The 14217-nt window shown below is 41.6% G+C and overlaps 1 protein-coding gene across 8 annotated transcripts in view; it reads left to right on the top strand.

Moving 5' to 3' along the window:
- The first annotated feature begins 2023 nt into the window (after window positions 1-2023).
- The window catches only part of pfkpa (phosphofructokinase, platelet a), a 29090-nt gene continuing 16896 nt past the window's right edge, over window positions 2024-14217 (top strand). For 3 of the 8 annotated variants that reach the window (XM_020509144.2, XM_020509141.2, XM_020509142.2), the window contains exons 1-10: window positions 2046-2303; window positions 7802-7875; window positions 9650-9730; window positions 9909-10098; window positions 10767-10932; window positions 11037-11081; window positions 11241-11349; window positions 12060-12155; window positions 13059-13151; window positions 13855-13980. In XM_020509144.2, the coding sequence (XP_020364733.1) occupies window positions 2207-2303; window positions 7802-7875; window positions 9650-9730; window positions 9909-10098; window positions 10767-10932; window positions 11037-11081; window positions 11241-11349; window positions 12060-12155; window positions 13059-13151; window positions 13855-13980 (1077 nt within the window). In that variant the 5' untranslated portion in view covers window positions 2046-2206. Of the gene's footprint in view, window positions 2304-7801; window positions 7876-9649; window positions 9731-9908; window positions 10099-10766; window positions 10933-11036; window positions 11082-11240; window positions 11350-11655; window positions 11752-12059; window positions 12156-13058; window positions 13152-13854; window positions 13981-14217 lie in introns of all 8 variants that reach the window. The other 5 variants (XM_020509147.2, XM_031796395.1, XM_020509146.2 and 2 more) reach the window with 4 other exon arrangements.

Raw genomic sequence — 14217 nt, 5'->3', positions numbered from 1 at the left:
CACACACACACACACACACACACACACACACACACACACACACACACACACCTAGGTAGAGATAATGTGAGAGAATGTGTGTTCCCACTGTAAAAAGTAAATGAGGATCAATGTACTGCTCCATACTCCCTATAAACGTGAATTTACCCACACACGAAACAGAGGGAGAGAGAGAGAGAGAGAGAGAGAGAGAAAGAGGCTCCCAAGTGGTGCAGCCGGGAAGGGTTTCCTCTCTACACACACACACAAACAGCTTGCAAATGCTTGTAGTGCCAGTTGCAGTTTGACAAAATATTCACACCATTTTAGGAGAAAGGAAATTTACTGAGATAATTGCACACTATCTTAGTACTATATGCATTTCTGTGTAACATTTGACCTCTGTCACCATCAAAGTAGATATATTGTCAATAAACTCAGGGGTTATGGATTTTTTTTTTTAAATATATAGATTAATACTTTGTTTACTATTGTATAGCAGTATCAAAAGTCCCTTGAAGAATACACTGATTTCTGCAAGCCCAACAGGTGTGGTATCCCAGAAACCGCATCTATTTGGTATAAAAGTACCATGGACTTGCAACGAAGGGCATCACAAAACCCCCATCTATATCAGGGAACAAGAACAAGACCCAGCATCTTACTGTTGAGAAAGGACATCTACTCTGAGGTAAAGTTCACTTATTTTTTATGCATTCTATTGATAGAAAAACGTAACATTTTAGGACAAAATTATTATATTCTTGAATGGATCTGACCATTCTGGATGATAGATACACTACATAACCAAAAGTATGTGGACACCTGCTCGTTGAACATCTCATTCCAAAATCATGGGCATTAATAGAGCAATTGGCCAATTTCGCAACATAGGCTAACATCTTGTGTGAGTGGCTACAACAAGCTTTCGCCTGTATTGCTAAGATCATAATCACGTTTTAGTTTTCCACGTGTGTTTTTTTATTTACTTATAACTAATATTTATTGCGACCATAGGCAGTGGCACAACTCCATTCAAATGCTGATCATGAGCCAGTGACTGCAAGCTTTAACAAACTGGAGAATTTCCTCCATCACAAAAGGGGAAATACATGCCTTAGGGCCTATTCATCAAATAAAAATACATGGATTTAAATGTTGGAGGTAGGCAATCATTTATTGGAGTTTGTTATTAAACTGTAACTGTTCTTTGATATCCTTGTTAGTTTATGCATTGGGCCACCAGATGGCGACAATGTATTTTGAACAAACATCCCACTAGAGGGTGCATATATTTTGCCAAATTTATCACATCATTTTTTTTTATAGTGGCATGAATGTTGTCTTACTTTATATAGAATAATATACAATATCAGAATGGCAGTTTAAACTGGTCAGTGTGGAAATATGAGGCTTCATTCCAAACTGCAAAGCCACCCTGATGGAATGCATCACATAGATCTACTTTTCTATGACGGGTGCACCACTACAAATAAATAACACACACACACACACACACATGCACATGCACGCACACACACACAGTACACACACACAGTACACGCACACACACACACACACACACACACACACACACACACACACAAACACGGAGAGAGACAGAGAGAGATAGAGAGCGAGTCAGGCAATCTGAATGTAAATACCAGTGGTAGCTTTTAAATATGAAAGCATCTCAGGTATCTGCAGAGTAGGTTGATTTTTTTGCACAACAGTTTTGAGTTTTCAATAACATAAATCCTATACACTGCACCGAACTCATGAAGTGGCCTGTCTTTTATGGTCAGCCTTTATGCATTCAATGTTAGCAGCCATTAAAATGTGATTAGGTCTATTCAATGTACTGTCACATACAGTGGTTTTACAGTCAGGTTGGCCTACTCGTGTACTGCTCACAGGTACCTCCCATTCCATCACCTAATCTGCCCACCCACAAGTCTCCGATTGGTCCAAATACGGAAAGGTCTACGTGAAGCGAAAGTTCATTTGCTGACGATTATGTCAATTTATCGCCAACTTGTACTCTATGCAAATCGCTTACTAGCGTACATGCGGAACAGGCAGTGGGAGAATAGCGGGCACGGGAAGGAAGAGAGGAAAGGGGGGCGGACAGCAATTTTAGCCCTCCATCAGCGGCACAATTTATACTGTTTTAAATATAACTGTACAAATACCAATTTATTCATAAGAAGAAGTGAAAGCCGCCAAAATGGCACAGCCAGACAACCAAAGCAAGAGATTCTTTGAGAGTCTGTCGGGAGCAGGGAAATCCATCGCAGTGCTGACTAGCGGAGGGGATGCTCAAGGTACTGTGACAGATGACAGTGCAAGAGATTGTATGCTATGACATTGTATCAGTGGAGGGGCCCGTAGAGGGCGAAAAGCACCAATTTGAACTGAAAAGAAACACATTGTTACATCGTATATTGAATCAACTAGCCTTGATACAATGTTTCAATAAAAATAGCAATTCTTTGAAGTAATGTTACAGTAGCAGATATCACAGGCGCATTTAGCATTTCGGTGGTTAGCTAGCTCTGATTACCCACATATCGAGCATTTTCTCACCACTAGGCTAGCTGCAGGCTCCCGTCAAGGTGAAACACAAATGCCGACATAGCCAAATAGCTCGACGTCTATTCGATTATCAGGCCAATCATCTGATTTGTATTGATTTTCCACAACATTAACAAAAACGATGACACCGGTCGAAGTGTGGAGAGAGGAGAGGTGATTTAATTTTTCGAATTCTTGCCACTGCATTGCGGAGTTTCGTTCTATTCGTGTTATCACGTATTGTAGCATTTGTCCTTTAATAATACTGGTATGCTTCATAGTAATATGCCACATTATAACATCTGGTTGATAAAGGAATTAGTGAGGATGAATGTTCACGACGACGCCTCCCAACCAGGAAGTCACTAAAAACGATAGTGTTCATGCTGCTATCTTCATCATTTTGAAATGTAATACACGTCTGTCTCTGAAAAGCAGACGTTCACTATTATGATTATTATGAACGAGAATGTAATTGAAATAAGTTATGGGACTGCTATAAGCTTCAGGGATGCCCTAGCCTGTGTGTTGCCTACGTGAGGACCTGCAGGCAGCGTCAGAGGAAACCCATTGTCGTATGCTGCCTACTGTCACTTTATGAATGTGACTTGTGCCTTAGTCAAAATAGGGCCATACCAGCTGTACTGTAATTATTTCAGCAAGTGTACATGCTTTTCAAAAGAGGAATAAGCAGTGGGAATCAGCTCAAACGACTTGATTGAATCATAGAGAAAGCAGAACCGCTTTCAAGATTGCTGTAGTAGGCCTTTGCTCAAAATATAACTTTATTACTATAGGTCTACTGCAGCAATATTGACTTATGAGCCATGGTTGGAAGCCTATCTATATTCCACATGGTCCATCACATTGCACTGCAGTATCTATTTGAAATGCACGTGCCCACACACCCCTACAATGATGACCAAATGCCCTTACTCACTGCAGGATACAATATGATGGTCATCACTGTAAAAATTGTCCCTGTAAATGTACAGCATTATATTGGCGGCAGAGTTGCCAGTTAAATACTGTAGTTTTGCTCCACAGCAGGGTTGCTGTAAAATGTTTTACAATGAGAGAAAAAATGGTTTTATACAATACAACACTATCTATACAGTATATACCAAATATGTATGAACCACTTCCACTTCTAGAAACCTTAACGACTTCCAAAACAGACCAAGGACATGGCAAATACTCAACCATTCAAGGTTTGAGACTTGCTGCCACTCCAATCTGCCCCCTTTACACATTTAATTGTTGGGGCACTACTACCACATATCAGTGACATTGGTAGCCTCTTAAAAGGCATGCCTCAAAATATGTCAATAAGCCAGAAACAATACCATGCACTCACTAGTGGTCAAAAGGTTTTTGGCACTCCAAAACTATGGTAAGGTACTGTATTCTGTGGGGTGGAATTACAGTACCATTTGAAATACAGTACTTCTTTAAAGGAATCTACTGTTAAACCAATGTGTCATTGGGATTTACAGTATGATTTACAATGTATGCCTAAAATCACCCAGAGTGCATGGTATTTACGGTAATTTACTGTAAATAATTAATATGGTATGTTGCTGTTAGTTTTATTGTATAATACTGTAAAAACAACATGTTTTAATAGTGTAGAAAGAAAAATGATGCGCTGGTGTCACGATCGTCGTATGGAGTAGACCAAGGCGCAGCGTAAGATGAATACATACTTAATGAAGATGAAGAACACTTAACTATACAAAACAACAAACCGAACGTGAAGCTATAATAATACTAGTGCAGACACAGGCAACTAGACATAGACAATAACCCACGAAATACCCAAAGAAGATGGCTGCCTAAATATGGTTCCCAATCAGAGACAACGATAAACACCTGCCTCTAATTGAGAACCAATCTAGGCAACCATAGACATATATAAACACCTAGATGGTAAACAACCCCATAAACCTACAAAACCCCTAGACAGTACAAAAAACACATACATCACCCATATCACACCCTGACCTAACCAAAACAATAAAGAAAACAAAGAATACTCAGGTCAGGGTGTGACAGCTGGTAATATGGGTAATATCTTCTTAGGGAACTGGTCTGTCTGCCCAATATAAAGGATCAAATAGCATAAATAGGAAAGTATACCAGTTTCATTTGAGGACCAGGATGTGGACAACTGTGCCATACAGATAGCAGAATAGTTGGGAAGAGTTTTGATGTACCGATTCCATGGTACAGGGTGTGTGAGTTTATATTTTTTTTAAACAACGCAAGATTCAAGACTAAAATTATTATATAGAATCCTTGACACCAACAAAATGTTGATTATTTGGGGCATAAAATCATTGAAGCTCTGCAGATTTTGTTGTGAGGATACAGAATCAATAGATCATTTATTTTGGTATTGCCCTCAGGTAGCCTGTTTCTGATCTCAGGTTCAGGAATGGCTGAAAATGCATAGCATTGATCTAAAATTGACCCTAGAAATAGTACTGTTAGAAGATCTGGAGAGACCGGGTCAGTCAATTACTAATATACTACTACTCTTATTTAAAGTATTTATCTTCAACTCGCAATCTGTGGATTCTATTCGATTACATAGATTGAAATTGTACAATAAACATCCACAGCATAGTTGAAAGTTATGTGTTGCGTAGAAACCCAAAGTGGGTGGCCAGCAGAGATAGATGGGTTGGGCTGAGGGAAGCTGAGGGTTGGTTTGTGGAATTGGAGACAAGTGGGAGTGGAGTTGCTGTGTGGGAGATAGAATGATGGTCAAAGATGAACGTTTAAAAAAAAAATCCAAATAAAACATAATAAAAAGGACATTTGAATGACACTGATGCAACTAATGCCAGTTTGCCTGAGGCTGATGCCGTGTAGGTGTTTGTACACATGCATATACACACTCTCTCATTCAAATAAACACATACAAGAACACACACATACATGTAATAGTGCCAGACATGCACACAAACCTATACAGTTGGCATTGCTGTTATGATTTTAGTTGTCATTGATGTGATTTGTTTAAAATGTATTATTTTGTTTTTGTTTGCTTTGTTGTTTACTGTTTTCTTCTGTCTTTTCCTTTTTTCTCTTTCATTCATTCTCTTGGTTGTTGGTACATTGGGGGGTTCTTGGGGGTGGAGAATGGAATTAATTTGATTTTTAATTTTTCTTCTTGGGGGACTGTGGGAGGGGTCTCGAATGGTTGAGGGACAGCTTTTGGGGAACTGTGGGGGGGGGGGGATCTTGGGAGGGTTCGGGTTCACATTTTTAGGCCTGGTGGTATATTGGTCAACGTGCCCTTGAGCAGGGCATTGACCTTGGATGGTTCTGTGTGTCGCTCTGAATGGGAATCTGTTGGATAACTGGTATGATGTAGTTGTTGAGCGGCTTCACTGCAAGTATATTGTATGTTTAGAATATTCAATAAAAAAAGATATATAATGAAAAAAGATATTTTTAACTGTTTGGACAAGAAACAAGCCATTTGCTCTGTATAAATGGTGCAAACCTAACAGTCACGAGTCTGCGCTTTATTCACGGTGGCTACTGTACCCAGAGGCTATGGTAGAGCGAAGCCTAGTCATTACAATTATTATCTGCGTGATTATTTTTTTCTTCATTTTTTGTCTTTGTTGCTAATAATCTGAACTGCGTCTCACCCGGCAGCATTAGGTTTGTGCCTGAAACGGAACATTCAAATCTACATTAGGCATACTGTAAAGAAATACTGAAATTCTGTTATTTATTCCAATTAATATCAGAAATTTGAGTATTTTACCCATAATGAATTTTACTGTGCATTCTACAGTGTTTTAATATTGAAAAGTCTTACAGTGCAGTCAAGATGCCTTTGACTCAGCCAGGAATGGCCAGGAGTACACTGATCGATCCCCTGTGGGAGGCTTTATAATGCCAAAGCAATGTCGTCTGCCTCACTGCGCTGCAGGGTTCACTGTAGCTGCAGGCCTTACTGCTCAGCCTCTGTTAGGCCCCAAACATAAGTCTTGGGCCTCAGAAAGTACAACTACTGTAGTACTCATCTGGAGGATCAGAGAGCATTCAGGCCGACTGAAAACGACAACAAGAATGTCAGCTTCAGAAAGAAGTCCCACTGGGCACAGATGCCAGTTGATTTAAATTTGGTTGAGTTGTCAACTAATGTGAAATCAAACAAAACATTCCAAAATATCATTGGAGTTGGATTAAATGTTGGGAGAAAAAAAGAAAACAGTCCTTTACATTGATTACTTTTTGCAAACCCATTTTGGACATTGATTCAACGTCATTGTTGTTATTGAAATGACATGGGAACAACGTTGATTCAACCTGTTTGTGCCCAGTGGGATGAGTCCGTCAGACTTGTAGCTTGCAATACCCATATGTTCTCTCTGGCTCTGCCGCACTCATAATCAGATTGTTTACAAGAGGTAATACGAATATAACGATGCTATTCATATTCATGTAGTTACGCCAACAGAACAACGATGATCACTTGACTTGTAAAGTGGCAACGGATGATCCCTTTATGATGATTATGGATGAAGAACTATGGATTTGTCATTATGTAATAGCTTTTATAACACACTCATTGTAGGCTCGGCCCTATGAGGTTCATTTAGAGAAGTCTGTACCAGTTCTTATTATTTTTTTCTTCCCTGCTTTCTTGCTTTCTTTCATATCCTCCTGATGGTCAATCTCAGAAGTGTGTTGCTTAGTAACAGCTTAGCCTAGCAACTATTACACTGTGAAACCAAACGTTTATCAGATTGTTTATAAACGCCTTGGCCTCGTCAGCCAAGTTCCACGGATCTGCCTGGTCTAAAGCACACAAATCATTATTCCTACTGTCTAAGAAGTTACAGTAGGTTAACCTGACATTAGAATTGTGGGCACAGAAGACCATCTTTACAATTCTCTCCAAGGCAACTGAACATGGCAGTGGGAGACTGGGAGTCCTGCAGTGGAAGCGGACTGCACAGTGTTGGTATTTTTTTGGAAGCGAGGCTCTTTCTTATGGTGATAAAAGATTCAGACTTCGGCCTGAAAGTGGGCATGACATTACATGTTGAGCTATTCACCACTTACGCTCATAAGTGTATGCACAGGACTCATGTGCTTTGGCCATATGTTCTCTTGTTGATTTAATTAGACTATGTAGGACACATCGCTACAGGAGTCTTAAGCAGTATTCAAATGTTGTTATTTAAAAATGCCTTATTCAAGTGAGTTTTCTGTTGGCCAGGAATGAATGCTGCTGTCCGGGCAGTCGTTCGAATGGGAATCTATGTGGGAGCCAAAGTTTACTTCATTCGCGAGGTGAGTCTAGACACTCTGTACACACACCACTACTTTACAAACAATAAAAATCCTTCCTTACCCAAGGATACGTCCACAGGTGGGACTATCCAGGCAAAGCAAGACAAGGAGCACTCTGTATTTATCTTGAGTTTTATTCCCGGGACAAAACACCTTTGTAAACACCTTACTGAGCTGAGTATGTTCCTACCATCCAGGGTGGTTTTGTATGTAGACAAACATAGGATGACTGATCAACATTTGGAATCTTCTCAAAATTAGACGATTAGAGGCTACCGCCCAACATTTGACCAGCTCTTGCATCCATCATGTGGAAGCTGAATTACAAACACAAGGATACATGCCTACAGTAGGCTACAGTACATGGCAATGTTTGTGTTTGTGTAGACCATCTATTTCACATATAGCCTACACGCTGACAAATGGGCCGGGTCTAATGATGATCAAATCAAATCAAATTTATTTATATAGCCCTTCGTACATCAGCTGATATCTCAAAGTGCTGTACAGAAACCCAGCCTAAAACCCCAAACAGCAAGCAATGCAGGTGTAGAAGCACATGTTGAATGAATTATGATATGTTAAGCCTCTATGCAGCTCACTTCCTGAGCAGGCCAGGGCCTAAAATGCCTGCTCATTCTGTCATTTGTGTCCATGGTGGCCTACACGTTTATATCAACGACTAAAGGCATTAGTCGACAGATCACATGTGTGTTCCCTTTCGGGTCTGCTCAGGTAATCTGTTTGGCTTCCGTGTCTGTTTAAACAGGATGTGAAAGCCAAAGACCTGATACACAGTAGGACATATTTGTTTTATAGCTCTTTGGTTTAAATTGCGACCATTCTGGTTGCATAGGCTATGCTCCTATAAGCATTGGTAGTCTGTGCGGCCTGGAGTTTTTTTATTTGGTAGCACCAGTCCGCCTCGGAAGAATATTCACTCAGATAAACATTGAATGGCAAAATGATGTTTGTGCCATTTGGAGTAGCCTAAGCAAAGTTATTACATTTGTGTCGTTTCTTGTCAGTAGGCCTAAGCAAAGTTACTACATTTGTGTCGTTTCTTGTCAGTAGGCCTAAGCAAAGTTATTACATGTGTATCGTTTCTTGTCAGTAGGCCTACGCTCTGGTTGTTGTTACATTTGTTGAATTATTTGATAAAGTTGGTGCATTGTATCATTTCAACTCACCTGTGAGGGTGAACAGGAAATTCAGCAACTCTTGTAGGACAATATAAGTTTAAAGTCAAGTTGACAACTTGACAGTGGAAGTTTTACAGGTAAAAAAATGAAGGAGGCTTTTATATATTTGAAAATGTCCTCCTATGGGTTCGGGGACCAATTAAAAAAGGTAATTCAAGCAAAACATGATGTGATTGCTAAATTAGTTCCAAAAATCGGACTGAACTTGAAATCACAAAACGTATTGCTACCAATGCTACCAATGCTACCAATGCTACCCAGTGCTACCAATGCTACCCAGTGCTACCAATGCTACCCAGTGCTACCAATGCTACCCAGTGCTACCAATGCTACCCAATGCTACCAATGCTACCCAATGCTACCAATAAAAAATAAAAATTTGAGCACTGCTTAGTCTTGGACTTGGACATTTCTAATTTGATTCTGTGCAGGGGTAACACGTGATGATAATGATTGATATACAAGCTGCATGCCAGTCCAGATATTGCAGATAGTGGGGGGTTGTTAAGCCTAGGAAGTGTGCGTGCCTGCGTGTGCGTGTGTACTTTGTGACATCTGTGTTGTATCTACAGGGATATCAGGGTATGGTAGATGGTGGAGAAGAGAACATAAAGGAGGCATCATGGGAAAGTGTCTCCAGCATGTTACAAATGGTGAGTACTCTACCATCCATGTAGGACAGAAATAGATGACTACACACTGAATCACAGTAGCCTATTTACAAAACCAGTAGACATAGACAGAGCTATAATTGATTGGTGTGAGTAGGCATCTTGCATCTGGGCTGTATTTTACATCCACTTCAATGTTTGTGTAATGTCACCATGCCAGGGTGGCACTGTCATTGGCAGTGCCCGGTGCAAGGAGTTCCGGTCCCACGAGGGGCGTCTGAAGGCAGCTCACAACCTGGTGCAGCGTGGCATCACCAACCTGTGTGTGATCGGAGGGGACGGCAGCCTGACTGGGGCCAACCTCTTCAGAGAGGAGTGGAGCGGACTGCTGGAGGAACTGGTCCAGCAGGGTGGGGAATGGGGCTGGTTTTGTTTCTACCGGGGACAGGAGAGGGGTTAGGGATCGAAGATTTGGAAAGATTGCAAGGTGGGGACTGGCACTTCAAGCGGGGACAGGAGAAGTACGAGAGAAAGGGATTGCAGAGAGAAAAGTGTACTGCAGAAGGGTTTGTTTGGACAGACAGGAGCATGATGTAGGGGTCATTGAAAGATAGCTTAGAGAAAGGTATGGGGCTGTAAAAGAGAGAGGTCATACTGACAGGGTGACATATTGACACTGAAAAGAAGTGGAAATGTCAAGATTGGTATTGTGGTAAACTGAACAGTCTTAAAAGTGTATTTGCAGATGAGGTAATCCATTGTGAGCTTGCTGCTAGAACAGGATAATAAATCCCCAAATGTTTTTCATCTGAAAGGATTTGTCCGGGAAGACAAAAACTCTGACATGGTTTTTATTTGAGAATGAATTGGTCTTAGTTTCTCATTGTGTACCCGTGTTGGATGTTTCGTAATCTAATTTAGAATGAAGCTCCAATGTCAAGTTAACCTTTCTGCTTAGAAGTTATGGCTAATCCCACCTCACATTGAAGAGTCAGGGATCTTGGAATAAATTGCTTTCCTTTATTTCAATCTTAGTCACAAAAGTATATAATTGCATTGTTCTTAAACTTTGCCACAGGGTTGATTGATGAAGATGCTGTCCAGAAGTATTCAGCCCTGCACATCGTCGGGATGGTGGGGTCTATCGACAACGACTTCTGTGGCACCGACATGACAATCGGGACGGACTCTGCCCTGCACAGGATCATAGAGGTGGTGGATGCAATCATGACCACCGCACAGAGGTTAGCAATAGTAGCTTTAGCAAATGTTGTTTGGGTTTTTACTTTGTCTGTGAACATATGATTCTCTCAAATGCCATCTTCTCACTCGCTCATCTCTCTTTCAGCCACCAGAGGACATTTGTGCTGGAGGTCATGGGCAGGCATTGTGGGTAAGACAGACACAGACTTTTAAACTTATTTAAAAACTGATATGCTAACACACCTTATGTGTGACCTTGTGTGTGAGTTCAGATCCGTCCTGTGGGGCCGATGGGTGCTGTTGTCTGACTTGTGTGTGCGTCTTTGTGTGTCTGTGTGTGCGTCTCCAGATACCTGGCTTTAGTGAGTGCCCTGGCTTGTGGTGCTGACTGGGTGCTGATTCCTGAGATGCCCCCTGAGGATGGCTGGGAGGAGAAGATGTGTCAGAAGCTATCTGCGGTAGCGTATTAACTCAGCAATCCTTTAACCTCACAACACTTACTCACTGTAATAAGTAATGCTCATTCACTATCCAGTTCACTCTGTTTCGTTGTTGTTGTTTATATTGAACAATTTCGAAATAAATGATTACTTTTAGAAGAAAATGAAGTTAGCTTAACCAAGAATGGGAACAAGTTCAGTTCAATGTCACATGAAGGTAACATTGCGATACGATCTGATCTGCAGTTATTTGGTCATGTTACGGTCATTTACCTGTGTGTTATTGTGCTGTTTTCTGTTTGGAAATAAAATGTTATGGTCCAGACTCGCTCCAGGGGTTCAAGGTTGAACATAATCATAGTGGCTGAGGGAGCCATTGACAGACATGGGAAAGCTATAACCGGTAGTGTTGTCAAGGACGTGAGTACCTTAGCGTGTTACAGGGCCAAAACCAAAAGTACGTAGGCCCAACAGTGTCAAAATAGTCCACTGGCAAACGAGCAGAGTATTATGTGTCAACACCAAGTTAGTAAATTATGTGATATTAAGGACATGTTCAAACAAAGAGATTTGTGAGCATTTTTTGGTTAATAAGCCGCCAAGAATCAACACTTGCTCTCTGGTCCATGGACAATGTTTTCACTGTCTGGCCCTCCGTCTTTTGCAAGCCCATGCCAAACCTCTGTTTTAGTTTCTGTCATGTGTCTTCCACCCCCTCCCTCATATAGAACCGGGCAGGAATGAAAAGGCTGAATATCATAATAGTAGCCGAGGGGGCAATTGATTGTAACAACAAGCCCATAACGACAGACCATGTCAAGGATGTAAGTACAGCAACTCAGACCTATAGCAGACAGCTCCTGCTAGGCCTCTATCGCTACCGTGCTGCCCTTGGTGTGGCTTCACTCGCTGACTGTGCACTCTGGTTTGAATGCTCTGACGCGCACACACACACACACCCTGCGGTAAGACTGCTTCCTGAGTGGCCTCAAAGTGACTTTACAGCTGATAACCTGCTTTCCCCTCTACCTTCTTAATTTGTTGTGTGACAGCTTTAGCAGATACGTTTTATTAACCTACTGTACATGTCTAGCCAGGCCTATGGAACGTGTTGTCAAAGAGGTACATTTTGTACAAAACGCATCAGTACTTCCGCTGTCAAATACACTATAAATGGAAACTAATTGAGTTGCATGGTTAATCATTTTGAAAATGAAGTCCTTTTATAATCTAGCACAATATGACACAGCATATTACCATTTCATTCTAGGCCCCCAGGAATTGAGGCAAAGCGTTTAATCCAGCGTGTGCTTGAATGTCTTATTTATTTATTTGTGTCACATTTTGAAAGTCAACCCTTTTTTTAAGCTTGGGATCTGTGCATCTTGTAAAGACCCCACAAAACATGACTGGAATACGGAGGATGGGTTGCATGTGCATTGTGTTTTCCCTTTGCTCAACTCTTCAGCTTGTGGGAGTATTTTCTCCGTGTTTAGTACAAATGTGTATGTCGAGAATATATTAGGTCAAATAATATCTGATGGTTTTATTGCAGTATGTAAAGATACAACAATACTTGCTTCAGTATTTAGCCTAGTATTAGAGCTAACATTTGCATGAGTGTATCGCATGACCATTACTCCTATACCATTACTATAAAACAGACTTTAAAAGAGTGCCGCTAAAACCACCTCAATCTAGCTAAAACATGGATCCTGTTGTCCCAGCTTGTTGTCAGATGCCTGGGGTTTGACACCCGTGTGACAATCCTGGGCCACGTCCAGAGAGGAGGAACCCCCTCTGCCTTCGACCGTATCCTGGTAGGTATTCTGACCGTATTCTGACCACATTCCTGGCCGTTACTCCACATCTGCAATCGTGTACTAGCCTGGTCCCAGATATGTTTGTGCTGTTTTGCCAACTCCCATGCTTGGCGTGACAAAATGACCATAAAAGCTGACAAGGCAGTACAAACAGACCCGGGACCAGGCTAGTAGTGTACAGCAGTCCCACGAGATTAATCGTGTGGAAGACATACACTCACTAGGCCTGGGGAGGAAACAACTGCTGCTTTTAGGCTAAGCACATTAACAGATTTGAGGACATGGCACATGTGTTGATCTCGGCGTACTGGTCTATCATAGAGAGTGGGAGAAATCCAGGGCTGGCAAGCTCTTCCAGTTTGCCTACATCCTCTGAAATACAACACATGAAAAGAGGAAGCAAGAGAGCATGAAAACAAGAGGGAGAGTGAGGGAAACAGAGAGAGGGCCGGCGATAATCCCTGTGTGAGCTCAGGCAAAGAGGAAGAGATGTCAGTATATGTTTAATGTGGTCCCGTTTGGCTCAGTTGCTAAGAGCATTACCCTAGCATTGCCAATGTCTTGGGTTGAATTCCAACAGGGATCACATTCTGTACATGTACTAACATGCACTCGGTGTATTGTACATTGCTCTGGAGAAAAGTTTCTGGCTGTGGCATCTTTCCTATCTTTATTATGTGTGGCTGTGTGTTCTCTCCAGGCCAGTCGTATGGGGGTGGAGGCTGTCATTGCCCTGTTGGAGACTACAGCGAATACACCGGCCTGTGTGGTCTCTCTGTGTGGAAACCAGGCGGTGAGACTGCCTCTCATGGAGTGTGTACAGATGGTAGGTAGACAAGAGTACTGTAGCCAGGACAAGGCAGCATGCTACTCGCGTGCACACGCACCCTCACACTCACAAACACACATGGAGGAATGAGAGAGTTGCCTGATGGGAAATATAAGTGCATCAAGTGGGTGAATGATGAATGTTGTTTTGTTCTCTGAGCGAGGTGTTTTTTGGTTAATCGCTATCCAAGGCATGTGGCTGCCGGTTGCTTTCACAGAGCAGCTCTCAATGACT

Source organism: Oncorhynchus kisutch, linkage group LG18 (assembly GCF_002021735.2).
Source record: "Oncorhynchus kisutch isolate 150728-3 linkage group LG18, Okis_V2, whole genome shotgun sequence".
NCBI classification, from domain to species: domain Eukaryota; kingdom Metazoa; phylum Chordata; class Actinopteri; order Salmoniformes; family Salmonidae; genus Oncorhynchus; species Oncorhynchus kisutch.
The sequence above is the reverse complement of the archived record's forward strand: the minus strand, read 5'-3'. Positions and strand labels throughout refer to the sequence as shown.